The sequence below is a fragment of the Enhydra lutris genome, unplaced genomic scaffold (genome assembly GCF_002288905.1).
Source record: "Enhydra lutris kenyoni isolate GAN:26980312 unplaced genomic scaffold, ASM228890v2 scaffoldscaffold13, whole genome shotgun sequence".
Classification (NCBI taxonomy): domain Eukaryota; kingdom Metazoa; phylum Chordata; class Mammalia; order Carnivora; family Mustelidae; genus Enhydra; species Enhydra lutris.
The window spans coordinates 36,718,227-36,735,488 of NW_019154097.1; the positions used below are offsets into that span (position 1 = coordinate 36,718,227).

The 17,262-nt window shown below is 62.7% G+C and overlaps 1 protein-coding gene across 3 annotated transcripts in view; it reads right to left on the reverse strand.

Annotated features, from left to right (window-relative positions):
- LOC111145587 (ral guanine nucleotide dissociation stimulator) overlaps window positions 1-15,518 on the reverse strand; it is a 43,049-nt gene extending 27,531 nt beyond the window's left edge. Inside the window, exon 1 of one of the 3 annotated variants that reach the window (XM_022500564.1) lies at window positions 15,442-15,518. In XM_022500564.1, the coding sequence (XP_022356272.1) occupies window positions 15,442-15,459 (18 nt within the window). In that variant the 5' untranslated portion in view covers window positions 15,460-15,518. Of the gene's footprint in view, window positions 1-495; window positions 844-1,668; window positions 1,838-15,441 lie in introns of those variants that run through there. The other 2 variants (XM_022500563.1, XM_022500557.1) reach the window with 2 other exon arrangements.
- Window positions 15,519-17,262: the final 1,744 nt, after the last annotated feature.

Sequence of the window (17,262 nt, forward strand, 5' to 3'; positions counted from 1 at the left end):
CGAGGAGCACGGCGCATACACCGAGGAGGGGGCCTGTAGGTTTGTAAAGTTCTCGCTTAAGATCTGGAGCCTGGATTTGTGCTCAAGTCTCCGCTCAGCACCTTCCTGCCTCAGTTTCTCCATCAGGAAGATGGGGAGATACTAATACTGTCATCGCCTGGCTCTCAGGAGAGCAGACGACAGAACAACGCACAGAGCCCTTGGAAATCTGAGAAGCACCAAAGGACCAGGAACCGCTAGGACAACCCACGGTCACCCAGCAGCGGCCGCCCAGGCGGGGGGCAGGTCAACAGGCTGGCCTGGGCGGGGGTCCACGGTGCCTACTCCTCTCACACCCGGATGGGGGCTGGGGACACCTGCTGGCTTCCCACCAGGCTCCTTAAACAAGTTCTGAGGGAGGGAAGGGTGGCGGTCGGGAACCACTTCCCGGGCCTTGGACCTGGCTGGGACCCACCCGGCCTCTGGGCAGAAGCGCAAGCTGCCCCAGAAACTCACCTCGGTGGCTGCTGCTGGCACAGGTGCCGGCCAACGTGTGGGGCTTTGGAGAGTGGCGCGGTGGGCGGTGGCCCTGCGCCTGGCCGTCACCACAGAGACACAGGCAAAGAACACCCAGCCCTTCCTGGCCCTGGGGGCAGTGGGCCCGGCTTCCCGGGCCATGGTGGCACGGGAGCCAGGCAGGGGTGAGCTCTGGAGGAGGCCCTCTGCCAGTCTGCCCGTCAGCGTGCCTGCCTGCCCCGATGGATCAAGCGCCCGAGTGCCTAGGCCCGGTGTCATCAATGCGGCTGTCAGACCTGCTCCCGTGACGGGCAGGGCCAGGAATTCCCACTGGGACCAGGCCATAGGCCTGCCACGGCCGGGGGGACGGGGCTCTGTCCTGAGCTGGCCCAGCAGCTCCAGCTCAGACCGGGTCCTCTTGGGGTGGGCCCCGTTGTCTCCCCCAAGACCCCAAGGCCCCATCCCCATTCCTGCTGCCTGCAGGGAAAACCTCTCCCAGAGCTAGAAAGGCGGCAGGTACAAGTCACCGAGATCAAAACAGGGCTCAGCCCATGAGGCTACCAGGCAGCTGTGAGCCGGGCGCGGTGCCGTCAGCGGGAGCGCAGGAGGACCCCGCCCATGCCAAGCTACCGCTTCATTCCTGAAGCCTTCCCGGCACTCTCCCTTCGAGCGTCTCTGCCTTGGCACCCGGGCATAAGATCTCATTTTAAACTGTAAGGACTAACCGAGGGTTGCCAACTGCCTATCCTGCCAAGCAGGGTAGTAAAAAAGCCAGAAACCAAACATCATTACCGTTATTCCAGAAAAGACACCACCAAAAGGTAACTAGGAGGACACAGTGTCAGAAACACCATTCATTTAGCAGCAGTTAAAAGGAGGCATTTGGTTTAAGAAAAGCTCATGATCTTGTGCCCATTTTCCCCATTTGGCTGCAAACCAGCCATTGGAAACCACGGATCGAGTCCAATACACCCACTTGACAGATGGAAAAACTGAGGCCCCGGGGAAGCAGCGACTTGCCTGAGATCTCACAGCGGGAATCCAGGACTTGCACCTGTCTGTAGCCCCGCAGAGTCCCCAGACGCTCCTTCCACCAGTGTTCAGAGCCTGAATCCCCAGACCCAGAGGTCCCAGGGCAAAGACAGAGGCTGAGAGGCCCGGTGGCTTCCTTACCCTGCTGGGACCCTGGCCGGGTGGATGTCCTGCTCCTGGCTGCCAGGGTGCCACAGGGGCTGGGAGCAAAGAGGGCGGTGCAGGGGCTCCGGAGCCGGCCTGGAGGCACATCAGGTCCCCTGCCTACTGCGGGGGTGCTGGGGCCCAGCATGCCACCCCGACACGGAGCCCTGCCAGCACTCGCTCTGCCTCTCTGAGTTTCACATCCTCTTCCGGTGGCTTTGTGGGGTGCAGGGGACCCGGTGGAGAGGGCCGCTCCGAGCCCCACCTGGTTCCTGTCCCCGCCCAGCCCTGCCTTCCCGTGGGACCTGCAGGTTCCTCTTCTGTCCGAGCCTCAGTTTCCTGAACTGTTATGGATGTGGGGGTGGGCGGGAGAGATACGCAGGTTTTTCAAACACAAACTCTTCCCCAGCCCGGCTTCACGGCCTCTCTTGACCTGGAATTCTCATCACTGGGCTCCAGAGGACATTTCTTATAGAGAAGAAAGAATCTCTGTGAGCACAAGTTAGGAATCCCTGGGGACATGGGCATCCAGGGATGGGGGGGCTGGGTGGGCATCAGAGAAACTGAGCTGACGGTTCCTGGTGGAACATGCCCACCACCGCCCCCATGCCACCCTTGTGCCTACAGCCCAAGACCGGCTCCCCACGCTGTAAAATCCCTCCAACAGCTTCTGTCCCGCTGCCCGCAAGAGAATCCCAAGTCCTCCCTGCCTCCAGCCTCTACGCGGTGGGGGGTGGGGGTGGAGGGGGTGGTGGGGGTCCCTCCTCCTCCCCCTCCTCAGCCACTGTGGCCTCCTGCACATGGTGACGCTTAACTTGACCTGGGAGAAACAGCAGGGGCGACCGGGCTCTGAATCAGCCCGCCCTGAGCCCTTGGGCCACTGACTTAGCATTTAGTACTGACTCAGTTTCCTCATCTGTAAAATCGGCCCAAGGGTGCCTGGGGATTCGGCAATGTGCATTCTGATCACTCCCACGGTCACGAGCCCGCTCCGGTGCCGGCACGCAATGACCACTCAACAGATGTTGCTGGCTCTGCCTCCCAGAGCGAGCGCCAAACGGCAGTGTGGGGCCCGTCCAGGGCTAGCGTGGGCCCTGCAACTGGATCCCAGTGGAGAACCAGAAATGCTCACTGTCTCTCAGCAGCAAACAGAGGCCAGCGTGCAGCCGGGCTGGAGGCTCCAAGGAGGGAGCCGGCCCCGGGGCACAGAGGCTGCCCCTAGCTGTGGGACCTCGGGCATCGCCTGATGCAGCCCTGCCTGCCCTGTGGGTACCCACAAGCTCACAGAGGCTGCCCCTAGCTGTGGGACCTCGGGCATCGCCTGATGCAGCCCTGCCTGCCCTGTGGGTACCCGCAAGCTCGCCCGTGCCTCTGGGGGCTCCCGTTGAAATGGGGGGGGGGGGGGGCCTTTTCTGAGGCTTGACTTCCTCAACGTAAGGTGGGCCCCTGAGCCCGGAGCTGTGGACGGGGTCAGTGGATGGGAAAGTGCTTCTAGCTGAGTGAATGTGCCCGGGGGTGTGCGAGAGCTTCAAGAGGCCCTTAGAGGAAGCGTGTGTCCAGGGTGGGAACCAACAGGGAACCGGGCTGCCCCTTAGGTATATCTGATGGGCGTTTCCTGGGGACCGGGCCCCTGGTGAGGGACCATGTCTCTTTCCATCGCTCCTGAGTGTCAAACAAGGCTCTCTGTGATCCCCCAGCCGTCCACACCGGGTACGCTGACCTGCTCCCACCCCGGGCTCCCAACACCGATCATTCTGGCCTCAGGACCCAGTCTTGAGCTAGTCCTTCAGGAGCCAGGCCGCCGGGGCAGAGTTCACTGGGGCCCGGCTGACCGGGAAGGCCCAGGCGGCCGCTTTGGGAGACCAACTGTCAGCTAGAGGAGAGGAGAGCAGGAGCCCTGAGGAGGCGGGGCAAGGGAGGGGTGGGGTGGGGCGGGGCACGTCCACCCCTCCTCCCAGCCGAGAGGGGGAGAGCAGAGGCGCCTTTGTTCCCTGCCAGTCTGGTGTCACCACATGGTGCCCCGCATCACTGTCACTGCCTGGAACCAAAGACCAGCCACGGAGCGCCAGGGCTCTGGGGGTTGGGGACAGTCAGGGGCACTTCCCCTGTACTCCCACCACATTGCCACCTACTGGGGCTGCCCCCCCTCCTCCCCCACCCAAGCACACACAAGCTTCTCCTGTGCAGCCACTGGACATGGGGGAACACTCGCACCATCCCTGAGACGCTTGTCCCGGGACCCCAGGTCTTGGGACCTGCCCACGGTCCTATGCCCTGCCCGCTGTACCAGATGGCTCTAGGAAAATGCACCTGGGCAGTCACACAGAAGCCCAGACGTAGCGAAACCCCACTCCCGAACCCGCATGCGTGTACAGACGCGCCACCGCTCCTCGCCACCCAGACCCAAGCCCTCTGGCGGGGGACAGATTCCTGGGTGGGCCTGATGCATTCCACATCAGGGGGAACCCTCTGCGGGCTCCGGGGGACAGGCCCTGGTGGGTACAAAGCACGTTGTTTACAAACACTAGTGGCTGTCGCTAGGAGCTGTGACTCAGAGCCAGAGCAGTGACTCTACTCCAAGCTGTTTACCCGGCACAACATCCTGTCCAGGAAGCAGATAGGAGAGGCCTGCCTGGCTTCGGCTCCTCTTTCCGGCAGCCTCCTGACCCGACTCGGGGTCCCGCCAGGGGCGTGGGACAGCCCAGCTCCCCGCCCCCTCATCTCTGGGGACCTGCGGCCACTGCCGGTCGGGCTCTGCTGGGTCAGGTGATGCCGCAGCCTTGCATGTGAGAGACAAGCCTACAGCCGGGAAAGGGCTTAGAACTGGGGCGCACCTACTCTGGCTCTCCCCCCTTCAGCTTCGAGAGAGGCCCAAGACCCAGGGCCCTGTAAACACCGCCGCCTGCAGCCAAAGGCGAAGGCTTGCCCACACTTAAAGACGCCTTGGAGGCACACGCAGCTCCTGCCGCCCCCTCGGCCCCCATGAGCCCAGCCTGGCCCTGTCTCTGGGGGGTCCCTGACGGGGGCAGAGCACTCTTCCACGCAGCATCTGTCAAACAGATGCAGCCCCAGCAATCACTTCAAGATCAAGGCCCAGAGAGGGCAAACCGCTAGCCCAAGGAGGCACGGGGGTCCATTCCAAGGCCAGGTGCACACCTTGTCCTGTCTGGCCCTGAAGGCAGCTCAATTTCCTCTGCTCTGGACCGGGTTCAAGGTCACACCTGGATCTGCTCCTGGCAGCACAGGCTGGCTTGGGGCTGCTGGGTCCCTGTCAGCGGCGGGGGGGAGGTCTGTCCCCCGTATGACACCCAGCTTGGGATTCTGATTCCGATGTCCCCTGTCACTCCGCCCAACCCCTGCCCCCCCACAACAGAGTGTCTAAGCGGGAATCGATGACCGCCCCTCCCCCTAATATTTCTACCATTCACTGATGTGCCCGCGTGAATGTAATTTAAGTGTCACTGTGTGAGAGGCCGGGACCGGAGCTCAGGGGGTGAGCTCAGGGACAGGAGCCTGGAGATGTAGCAAACTCACCCCAAGTCACACGGCAATCTGGCTTGGAGACTGGTGCTCTCAGCCGCTCCCGGCTCTGTACAGTAAGAGTTGAGCGAGATTCTAGCCTCCCGGTGCCCTTCTGTGGGCACTGCTTATAAAAGGGCCAAGAGGGGCCAGAGGAAGTCCCCTTCCCCTGCTCCAGGCTGGGGAGACCCAGGGACCCCCTGGAATGGTGGGGTCATAAGAAACACCACCAGGAGAGCTGGCAGGGAGAAAGGCAAGGAGGGGCCATTTCGGCAGCTGAGGCCTGGCCCTACCCCAGGCGGAACGGTAACCCAGCGGTAGGAGGTGGGCTGCTCCCGCGGCTCATTCACCGGCTGCCCAGGGCTCCCCTGTGCTGGCTGCCTGCCTGCCGGCCCTTTTTACCAGCCCACTGAGTCACACGGGTTGCCAAGAGGCTGAGGCTCCGCGAATCGAGGCCCTGCCCCAGCTGTTCCTGCAGGCTCCATGCCCGGCAGGCTCCGGCACTGCTAAGGGCACCACTGGGCCTCCGAGGACAGCCCCTTGGGGCCTGCCCCATGCCCATCTTGACAGTGAGCCCATCGTCTGACTTTAAGGCCTCCCACTGGCTGACCCTCGTCCTGGCCTCCACACGGGGATGGCCTCCACCCCAAAAGCTTGAAGAACTGGACGGAAGCACTTAGGATAGGGCCCCACATTACCCCGAAGCAGCCTGGGAATGAGTCAGGGACAACCAATCCTTCAGAAAATGCACTAGAAAATCCTCCCAGCAAATTCGAACTGCTGTAAAAGTCTCTGAACAACTTCAGTTCACCCCATGTCCCTGAGGACCAGCAATGGTGTGTGTCCTCCCCATCGCAGACCAGAGCAGCCCTAGGCTACAACTCCAGCACTCAGCCCACACGGGCACCCTGAGCCCCTGCTAGGTGTCAGGCCGGGGGCAGGTGCCAGTGATATCCCAGGGAACAAAACGGGTCAAATTCACCTTCTGGTCTGGGGGCATAAGAAGCAAAATGTGCGTCAGAAGGTGAATATTCTGGAGCAAAAAACACAGAATAGGGTGAGAGGGCTTGAGCCTGCTGTGTCCTTTGATGGACGTGGGTGGGGGAGCTAGAAAGTGCCACGTGGAGGAAGGCTCCAGAAGGGGATTAAAAAAACAGTTCACAGGGGTGTCTGGGTGGCTCAGTGGGTTAAAGCCTCTGCCTTCGGCTCAGGTCATGATCCCGGGATCCTGGGATCGAGCCCCACATCGGGCTCTCTGCTCGACGGGGAGCCTGCTTCCCCCTCTCTCTCTGCCTGTCTCTCTGCCTACTTGTGATCTCTCTCTGTCAAATAAATAAATAAAATCTTAAAAAAAAAAAAAAACAGTTCACAGACTAGCATCCCTCAAAGTGGGCTGTAAGCTTCCTGGGGGCAGCATCTGTCCTGCTCCCCCCTCACAGCCCAGGGCCAGAATGACACCGTGCCCGAGACGCATTCCCGCAGCTGCTCACGGGTAAGCGGGTGACTTTGCTGCTCCCGCACGTGCTGCCGTCACAGGAGTGGAAAGAGCACTGGGTTCTAAGTGTGTTTTCGGTTCTTCCCTCTTTTTAAGAACTGGAAGGGGTGTGACCTCTTTGAGAGCAGGCAGGGACCCACAACAGTGCCAGGCACACAGCGGGCCCTCAATAAATCCCCGGGACGCACCAGCAAGCTCGACGGTACGGACAGTTCCTCCAGTTTCAAAGTCCCTAGATTGGAAAATACTCAGAGTTTGGGGCTCACGTGCGTTGCTCATGGGGAGATCCTCAGAGAAGCTTCCTGGAGGAGGCAGCAAGGCTGGAGAGGAGCCCGAGGGATGGCAAGGAGGAAGGGCATGGGAAGGGCATGCCTCTCTGCCAACCTGCCATTCAAGTGCTTTCCAGAGAGCGAGGCTGGGAGCAGAGGCTGGAGGCGAGCCAGGCTTTCTGGGAAGCAGGAGCCAGGAGGTTCCCAGAAGCAAGCCTGCCGTGGGATGATGGCAGGGTGGGGAGGCAGGCGGCTCAGCTCTGGTTCAGCCTGGGGTTTTTGCTTCTTTGGAAATTCCTGGCACAATAGGAGCGCTTGGGGAATGGGTCTCCGCTCATTGGGTAAGTAGAGGTGGCACTGCCATGGGGTCTGGCCCAGACTAAGCAGCCGGTCCATGCAGCATGGGCAGGGTGGGCTGAGGAGGGGAGGGTGGTGGGGGGAGCTGAGCCCACAGTCAGGCCCCTGTGCCCAGCAGGGCCTGGTCACTTGGGGCTTCAAGGCTGGGGAGTTGGGACAAATGGGCCCTTGTGGTGAGGAGGCTGCCTGCTGTGCTAGGGACACCGTGTGCCCGGTGCCGTCACCCACCCGCTGCCTGCACGTGGGGGCCCAGGGCCTGGGAAGCAGGGCTCTGCTTTCAGAGGGGGACCTCCGGAGCTGCCTGAGGCTCTGGGAGGGATCTGGGGCTCCAGCTGGCTGCCAGGAGGTGCCCTGCTTCCCTCTTTCCCACAGTCTTCCGGCAAGGAAGTTTCCCCAAGGAGCGGGGTGGGAGCGGCGAGGGGGGTGGTCAGGGCCTTGGGGCTGAGTGACAGTTTCAGAGACACAGCCTTTGTCCCCCTCCTGCCACCCACTGACCCTCGGTCAAGACCACGACTTTGCCCCTTCCTTGATTTCTCCTCCTTGGCAAGGTCCCTGGGCCTCTCCTGTCTGCCTCCACATGCTCCTATGTGGGAGGCACCCACGAGACGCCCCTTGTGCTGGGGACCCTCCAAGGGCGATACAGGTCTCCAGGCCACCATCAGGCAACCCAACCCTGCGAGCTGCGTACACTTATTAACCCCTTTCCCAGCCAAGAAACCCGATAACAGGCAAGTGGACGGGGGCAGGAACATGCAGGCCTCCTCGTGGTCACAACCCAGGCCCCGTTCTTTGGAAAAGCAAGGCACAAACACGCACAGGCATGCGCTGGCGCACCCCACGTACACGTGCTGCCTCTCCCCCACCCCGTAATCAGTCATGTGTTTCCACTTGCCCCACACGAGTCCCTTCACACACAGGCGCACTCCACTGCCGCTAGGTTTGTCACGCCCACCGTTGGCACACAGGAGGACACACGTGGCCACAGGTTCACTCCAGTGCGCGCGTCACCTGGAGGCGTGGAGAGGCGCCCACGTGCAGGCGCAGGACCACGCACGGTACCCCGGAGCCTCGGATGTGCCCCCACACCCTGCACGTCTGCCTGAACACAGTGGCCACCCTGGGTCCCCAGACCGGGGAGCATGCTCCCTCAGGGCCTGCCCCACGCCTGCTTCTGGCAGGGCTGGCAAGAAGGGAAGGAGGACACATGTGTTTTATGCAAGGATCTCCTAGAGGGCCAAAGGGCACCCCGGGGCACCTTCCTGGGCAGCAAACCCTAGAACTCTGGCCCCAGGGGGGAAGGTGATCCGGGTGGAGATCGCCTTCAGGTAGCGCCTGGCCATCTACTCAGCTTCTCTGGGGGGCTGTTTCCCCACCTAGAAAACCATGTGGATTCGACTCAAGGCCAGCCCCCTGCTCCCCAGGGGCAGTCAACACCACCTGTGTTCACAGCTGGTGGGCCGCACCAGCATCTGCCTTCCTCGAGGGGAAGAGACATTTTTTGCCACCTGCCGGAGGGCTTGCGCTGTGGATAGTACTGGGGGCTTCCGGAGCATTTCACACACCCGGGCGTCCCTGAGTCCACAGGAGAGTTGAGAGAACCACCAGTCTGGGATCCTGAGAGTCCAAGCCTGCACTCCCACTCAGCCTTCCCAGACCTCTCTCTCCCCCTAGACCTCCTGCATGCTGAGAGCTGTGGACAGAGACCTTCAAGGCCGGGCTCCGCGCCCTCCTCAGCCCAGCCAGGTGCAGTGGGCGGCAGTTCAGGTGGTGGCGGTTCCCAGGGCTTAAACATCCTGGTCCTGTCCTCCCAGCTTTGACCCGCAGTTACAGGCAGAGGACCGCAGGGGACAAAGGAAGGCCTGCACTCCACAGGATCCCCAGCGTGGTGGGTAGGTTTCTGGACTCAGATCTCAGAAGCCACGACCACGGCCTCCCCAGCCCAGCAGCGTACACACAGGTCAGGTGGGCACACCCGGAACCCCAGGCAGCATGCAGAGAAGATACCACCCGCCCTCCCCAAGGGAATGCATTCCTGATCCCAACCCAGAAAGAGGGAAGAACCCGGGTGCTCTCCAGCCCCAAGGGGATCCCCACCCCTCTCAGGTCTGGCAGGTGGGGGATAGCGCTCCCACATCCTATCTTCCGCCACCGTGTGGCCCTTCCCCGTCCCCCCTCCCCAGCCACAAGCCGGGCTGAGCTCACCTCATCTGCCGCAGGCTCGGCGGGACCACCAGCATGAGCGCAGGCAAGGGCTGCACCCTGCCCGCGGAAGGCAGGAGCGCGCCGCCTGCTGTCGCCCTGTGCCTGGCCTGCAGAGCCCTGACCCCGCTCCAGGCACTGCCGTCGCCACCCGGCCGGGGCCATTGTCCGCACCACCCTCGCACCCCCCTCCCGCCGCGCACGAGTGAGGGGTGGCTGGCCAGAATGGGCAGAGGCGCGCCACGGGAGCAACGGAAGCCAGCCTCGCCGCCCAGATCCAACATGCGAGCCCGGCACAGGGCAGAGGATGCCACCCAGGCCTCCTCCCAAGGCCTGAGGTGGGCACGTCCCCTACCCTTTGGACAGAGGGGGCCTTGGAGGCTCAGAGGGCGGGGTGATGGCCCCAGACCACAGAGTGAGGGAATGGTCAAGGTCAGACTAGAATCCTGGTTCCCTGAGGGTGCTGGGGAACCCCTGAGGTCACCAACGACACCACGCATCACTGCCCTTCCCAGAGAGAACACCTGAGGGTACCTGGGCCTCACACCCTTCCCAGCTCCAAAATCCACCCCCCTAGGGCAGTCTAAACCTCAAAGCCCCTCTCTCCTCCATTCCAAGACAAGGCAGGGTGTTCCAGGGCCTTGCTCCCTCCCTGTGGACACAATTCGGTCTGCGTGCTCACTGCTAGGGACGGGGTCAGCGCCCATAAGTGAGAGTGGGCCCTAACAGAGCCCGCAAGGCTGGGGTTCCTTCTTCTCCAGTTTGCTCACAGTGGGAGGAAAAGCAAGGCTCAGGGGGGTTCAGCGCCCATCCAAGGACACTTGGTAATAAGCATTGCACTGGGATACAGACACAGGTGTCCACCTCCGAGCCAATGGCCTTAACCGTGAGGCCACCTGCCTCCCCCCAGCACCCAGGTGTGAAGCAGGCCAGTGAAGAAGCAAGCACAGAGGCTGGTCTGGTCCAGACCACCCCAAAGCTCCAGTAGGTGACATGATTTACAGCCCAGTGTTCATGCACCGAATGGTAAACACACAGGCACGGGGGAAGATGGGGCCACAGATGGGGAAACTGAGGCTGGCGACATGCCAAGGTCGACAGAGCTAGTCAGCCTCAGCTGGCCCGGACAGAACCGGAGTCCCCTACTGTGGGGCTCTAACCGCTCCACCCTCCCTGGACCCCAAGCCCGGCTTCTTCCCCCGGCTGGCAGCCCACCCATCTACGGTGTCCTCTGACCCTACATTTTCTGACATCACGCCACCACTGACTGGGCTCAGGTATCCAGGAAGTAGCTTCTGTTGTTAGGGGGACGGCATGACAGAAGGTGGCTGGCTGGCAGGGTGGAGTCAGGGGGAGGGAGAAGCAGACTGGGGTTTCCCTCAGGAAGGATCTAGGGCAGGGGCTGTGGGTGACCGTGGATCAGACCCTACAGCTAGGGTCTCTACTGAGGCCACTGGAAAGCTCCAGCCCTGAGCCTTCCTGCCCACAAGTGTTTGGGGGGCCCGCGGTTGCCAGGCAACGGCTCCAGGTTGCCATGGGAACTCTCCCTCCTTCTGGGGCCTGTCATTTTTCGGGGGATGCCCTCTCTTCTCCACCTCCTCATGCTGGCTCGGCTGCTCTGGGAGGAGACGTCTAGGTTCCAGAAGCTCATTCCCCAACCCCACGGAGACGCACCCAGCAGCGACCCTAAGCGAAGATTTGGAGGATCAAAACCTCAGAACTGAGAAAACGCAGAGCCCAAGGCCTTCATTACAGCGGGGGCCGGGAGGCTAAAGGGGCTCATTAACTCTGTTTAGGTCTCCACGCCCACTGTTAACCATCACCTCAGGGCCTGTCCAGCCCTGACATGGGAAGTTCTTTGCAATCGCAAGCAATGTAGTGCCAGCCCCTCGGCCCCCTCACCCGGCCTGTCTGCACACTAGGACATGTTTCTGCCGGCCCTGCCGAGACCGTTCACCATCCAGTGCCTTAGTTTCTCCCCTTCTGTATATGCAGACGGCGGTGGTACCCACGTTGCGGATACAATGCGACACTGCAGCCCAAGGCCAGGCTCAGAGAAGGTGCTACAGGCCGGCTGCCCACAGTACCCGCGGACGTGGGGGAGGGTCTGGGAGTTACTCTGCAGGGCACAGCCCCGTGGCTGGCATGCTGCTGATGGCCAAGTGGCGACCGACCCCAGGTCCCCAGCCTCCCAGCCTGATGCGTTCTCCTAGGACTTACTCTCTGTCCTACACCCCCCAATCCTGTATTTCGTCACCATGGTCTCGTCTTCTTGGCCAAGGCGATCCCTGCAGAGGCTCTTGGTTAGTATCCGTTGTGAGAATCAGTCAGTGACCCACTGTCAAGGGCTAGCGGCCTCGGCCTCGTGGGACCCGGGAGTGCCCAGGGGCCGCAGTAAGAAACTGCCTCACTTCTGGGGCCAGTAACACCCTGGGCACATTGCTTCATTTCCCTAATGCCCTAGAAGCCCCTACTGTCCCGTGGGGAGCCCGGGGCCCCTCTTCCTCAGCCCAAGGCGGCCCTCTCCAGTTTGTAGGAGGATGGGGCAGAACCCCACCAGGTGAGCGGTGGGGGAGCTCAGGCAGCACTGCCGCCCCTTGGGCAAGGTCTCTGGGGACAGGGAGCCCTCACGTCTCAAAAGCCCACCCACCTGGATGGCTGGCTTCCAAGTGCCGCCATCAGACACAGCCGCCCTGGCCGGCAGGAACCGGTGAGCTGCCAGGAAACGATAGAGGGTAACCAGAGCTGCCCTGCGAGGAGCCCCTGAAAACAGCTGAGAAGGGACAGCTTGGCTTGCAGGTGAAGAAGGAAACGCCGACTCCCCACCCGCGGGGGCCTGGCCCTGCTAGGTTCCCGGGTCTCCCCTCCGGGGCATCACCGAGTCACTACCGTGTGGCCCCACCTTATTTGACTTCCTCTGCGGTGTGTGTCACCCCTGAAATGACGATGCTGCTGTTGTGTTTACAGCTGAGTGTTGTCTCCTCGCAACTGGAAGGTGAGACCTTTGTCTACCCGGGTGGTGCACAGAGCTGGGCTGGGGAAGCGGCAAAGAGGTGGTCACAGCGACACCTGCTGTTCCTGATGGCACACCACAGCCCGGCGCCGGGGGCCTCTGCCCTGGAGGGGTACCAGAGAGTTCCCCAGACCCCAACTGCTCTCCCCAGCCCACTGCGCACCTGGGTGCCTAGTCTTCAGGGTGACAATCATTCCAGTGCTCCTACTGTGGGTTGAATTGTGTCCCCAGAAAGCGAACCCAGCACCTGTGAATAAGCCTTACTTGGAAACGGTGTCTTCGTGCAAGTCACCAGGTTAGAATGGGCCCTCACCCAGTGACAGGTGTCCCTACAAAAAGGGGAAAACTGGACATACACACGCAGAGGAGGCTATGTGAAGACCGAGGCATGGTTTGGAGCAACACACCTGTGAGTCCAGAAATGCTGTGGGCTGTTGGCACCACCAGAAGTTGGAAGATGTAGCTCTAGAAGCTCTCCCAGAGCTTCTAGAGAGAGCATGGATCTCCCAACACCTGATTTGGGACTTTCTGCCTTCAGAACCGACGGAGAATAAATTTCTTTTGAGCCAAAGTAGTACCAATTTGTAGTGCCTTGTTATGGCAGCAACAAAAACGGATCACACCCTCTCCCCCAGGACCACCCGACCTCGGCCACCCTGGCCAAGTGCACCAAGCCAGGGTCCCCGGCCCCAGGAAACTGACGGCGACTCAGCAGGTCACCTAGGGCAGTGAGGACAGAGCGTGTGCGAGGGCCTGATAGAGTCAGGCCCCGATTACATCCTCATCTCAGGCTCCCCGCCTTGAATCCAGCCTGACCACAGGACTTCCCCCTGGAATATGTCTCTGCACCACACACTGCCCAGATAATTCCCGCCAACACCCCGAGAACGGTCCTGGAGACGGAGCCGCCCTAGTCGGGCCTGAGCGGGGACTGCAGCCCTGGCCTCTGGGGGACCAGAAGGCAGGGTCTCTCCGCCAAGCTGAGTCGGGATTCTGGCTCTCGGATGGTGAGCTGGTCCCTGGAGGCCCGTGTGTCCCACGGCACAGACAGCCAGGAGTCCCTCCTTGCAGGCTGGGGTCTGGCCCCGGCCTCTCCGTCCAGAGCACTGTCCAGCTCTCTCCCAGCTCCTCTTGGCCAAATCCTCTGTGCCCCCGAGGCTCTGCAGCTTGGCCCTCCCCCACAGTACACTGCTCGAAGACAGGGGCAGGACCGGTCCTCCCACCCTGCTCCCAGCATCACGCTCACCCTGGAGGCTGTAAGACCCCCGCCAGGGGCTCCTGCCGGCCCCGCTCCACCCTGCCTCACGTCCCTGCAGGCCCTGCCCCTCCCTTTCACCTGGATTTGCTCTGGCGCTTTGGTCCATCCCCTCCTCTGGGCTGGGACCTCCTGGAGCACAGGGACCCTCCTGGGGACCTTCCAGCCTCGCCCCCAGGCCTCGCACAGCCCCTGCTAGTGTGAGTATGAGGGGCACGGTAGCTGAATGCGTCCATGAGAGGGTGTCAGAGCCCCTCCTGCCTCTGAGCAGCTCACGTGGTGGACGTGGAGGCTCCTAACCCGAGGAGCCTGTTGAGAGAGATGCAGGGGACACCCAGCATGACCACTGGGTGTCCCCTCCCTGCTCTGGTGGCTTCCCTGAGCACAGTGGGCACAGCCTGACCCCTGGTGGTCAGCACCAGCATGGCAGCCCCAGCAGGAAAACCAGAAAACAACACACACACCTTTGTTTGGGTGTAGTCAAGGCAGCGGCTCTCCCTGCCCCTAGAGGGTAAAGGAGCAGGACCCGGGGGCTCTGGGGGTGATGTGAGGAGCTTCAAAAGCCTCCCCTGTCCCTCATTTCTCTCTCCAGTCCTCGAGATCGGTGCATTCCTAAGGCCTCCTCACCCTGGCCAGGGCACTGACTCTGGACCCCTTCCAAATGGGGCACCTGCAGCAAGGAGGGTCTTGACCTTGGTACTCAGACCAGTGGTCAGTGCTCTGCCACGTTCTGCCTCCCCAGGTCTTCAGCCCCATAAGCCGCCCAAGCTCCCCCTGTCCTCTCCTCTGAAGGACCTCAAGGAAGTACAAAGCATTTTCCCAGGATTGTGAGCACAGTGTGTCCGGGATGGAGATCCAAAGCCAGTAGACCCTTCCACAAGCCTGTGGGACCCTAGGGACACCCTGTCTCTACAGCCCAAAGGACAGAAGAGTAAGCTGAGAACTTTTGTGCTGTAGCCCCTCCAACTGGGGGAAGGGTGTCTCTTCATAGTCCAGGTGCCCAAAGTGGTATACCCAGCACCCCAGAGCCTGTCCTCTCCAGGTGTCCTGGGGGAAGTGCCCAGCCCGGGTAGCCCCCTGAGCACCTTTCAGACCCCCTGGCCACCAGTCTGACATGGCTCTCCTCCCCATGTATGAGTCCTGGGCATGCTGCCAGGAGACTGGATGTCCCTGCCCCATGGCTGCCTCCAATCCCTTTCTTCTTTCGCCCCTTGTCACCTCTCCAGTGTCCACTCCTTCTCTGACCCCACCATGGCCCCCATCTGTGAAGTCCATGTGTGTATGTACCTGGGGGCTCATGGGGATGCTCAGAGGAAAGGGCTGCAGATGCGAGGGGGTGAACGGAGTCCCCCAGGATCTTAGGGGCTCTCATTCCCATTGGAAACCCCATGGTAGTGTTGAGCACCGGCCTGGGAGGCCAGAACCTTCCCTTCTTCTCCGGACTCCCCTCACCTCACGCGCTCAGGCCAGTCCCCGCCTCTCCTGGTCTCAGTTTACCAGTTGTACCAGGAGGGGTTGGACGCGGAACTGCGTAAGCGCGCGCTCAGCGTGGACTGGGCGCCGTGCTCCCTCCTCGCCGGATGGGGTGTGGGCCAGGGACATGCGGTCCTCCCTCCACCCCCGCCGGCTCGGAGGGCGGCCGGGGCCGAGCCGGGGCACTCACCTGGCAATCTACCATCATCCTCAGCCCTGGCAGCGCATCGCCAGCCCCAGGGCGGGGCCCGGGGCTCGCAGAAGCCGCTCGCCTCGGCCCGCGCGCGGCGCAGGGGGGCGCCCGGCTGCCGGGCTCATGGCGCGGCCTCCCGTCCCCGCCGGGCCCGGAGCTCTGCAACCGCCGCCGCCCGCGCTGCCGCCGCCGCCGCCGCCCGCACCGCTCCCATTGTCTGCGCCGCCGGCCGCTCGGGCCCCGCTGCCTGGTTCCGCCCGGACTCCCGGGCTCCGGCCGGTGGGCGGGGACAGCCGCGGCCCCGCCCCGCCCCGCCCCGCCCCGCCCCGCCCCGCCCGCCGCAGGTGTGAGGGGCGGGCGCCGCCGCGCGAGCTCGGGGGCGCGCTCGGGGGGGGGCGCGCTCGGGGGGGGGGCGCGCTCGGGGGGGGGCGCGCTCGGGGGGCGCGCGTCTTCTCCCGCGGGCGGCGGTGGGTGGGCCCTGCCGGGGCCGCCGGGCCTCGTGTCCACGGACGCGTGCACGCGGGGCCTGTGGGGGCCCGCGGACAGCGCGTACGCGGGAGCCGCGCCTTGCCGCCGCATACCGAGGGTCCAGCGCGCGGCGGGTACCCCGCGTCTCCCTCCCAGCTGCTTGCACTCTGCCTCCGCGCCCGCCGGGACCTCGTGCTGCCCCAAACCCAAGCGGGCGAGGGAGGGCCATGGGGCGCTGGGCCAGGTTGGCGTGGAGATCTACGCGGGAGTCGCCGAAGAAAGAGCGCTATCCTTCGTCTTGCTCCCCACATGTAACCTGCAGGGGCCTGCAGGGTGCGCGGCTGGGCCAGAGGACCTGGAGGCGGCCAAGGACCCCGAGTACAGGCAAGAAGGTCAGTCTGTCCCTTACTCCTCCCCTGCATCTCTTCTTGTTCTCCTGGCAGGACCCTGGACATGAGGTCTGGCCTGTCCCTGGCTGCAGCCCTGGTTGGAGTCAGAGGGCTGGAAAGGAGCCCAGAAAGGAAGGAGCCCACCTCAGGGGTGCGGGAGCGTTGGGTATATTTAGTGTTGCCCAGGAACTCCCTGGGTGCTCCGTGATTCCACCCCTTTTGATACATGAGCAGTGATCCCAGAGATCAAGGTCACTCAGCTCTGAGTTCAAGTCCGGATGTGGACGTGAACGTGGGACTCAAGATCATTGTTCTTCACCCTCACTGAGCCCCCGCACTGACCATCACTGGCCTTATCCTGGGTTGGGGCTCCGTCAGCTCACCTCCTGAGCTCAGGGTCAGAGACCCCATTTTCAATGAGACTCTGAGCAGTCACCAGCTTCCCTGGCACAGGGCTGGGACCTGGCCCTGCTGTGGGTTTGAACCCAGCTCGATCTGACCCAAAGGCTGTGCTTGCACAGGGGCATGGGGAGGTGGCCTCTGAGCCCAGGCTTGGAGGTGAGGCTGGCATGGATGGGGGCCATGTGAGAGCTAGTGGCTGCAGGGGGCTCTGAGGGGCAAAGGCTTGGTGGGCTCCCTGGGGGAGGAAGGTCCTACAGAGGCTGGAGTGGGGCAAGGGGTGACCACTGGAGAGGGCATCTGGACCAGATCATGCAGGCTCTGGATGTTGGGCAAGGAGTCTGGGGTCACTGCAGGAAGGGGACACGGGATACCAGCAGGGCAGTCTTATCAGAGGTATTGAGTTCTAGGTTGGGAAGGAGCTTGGTGGACATGTCATTGCCCCCGCTCAAGCATGGAACCCCAAAACCAAGTAGGAATGAGCTGTGTAATGGAGGCTATGGCGGTCATCTGCCTCCTTCCGGGGTGGGGCAGGCTGCTTGGAGGGCCCAGACCTAGCCGC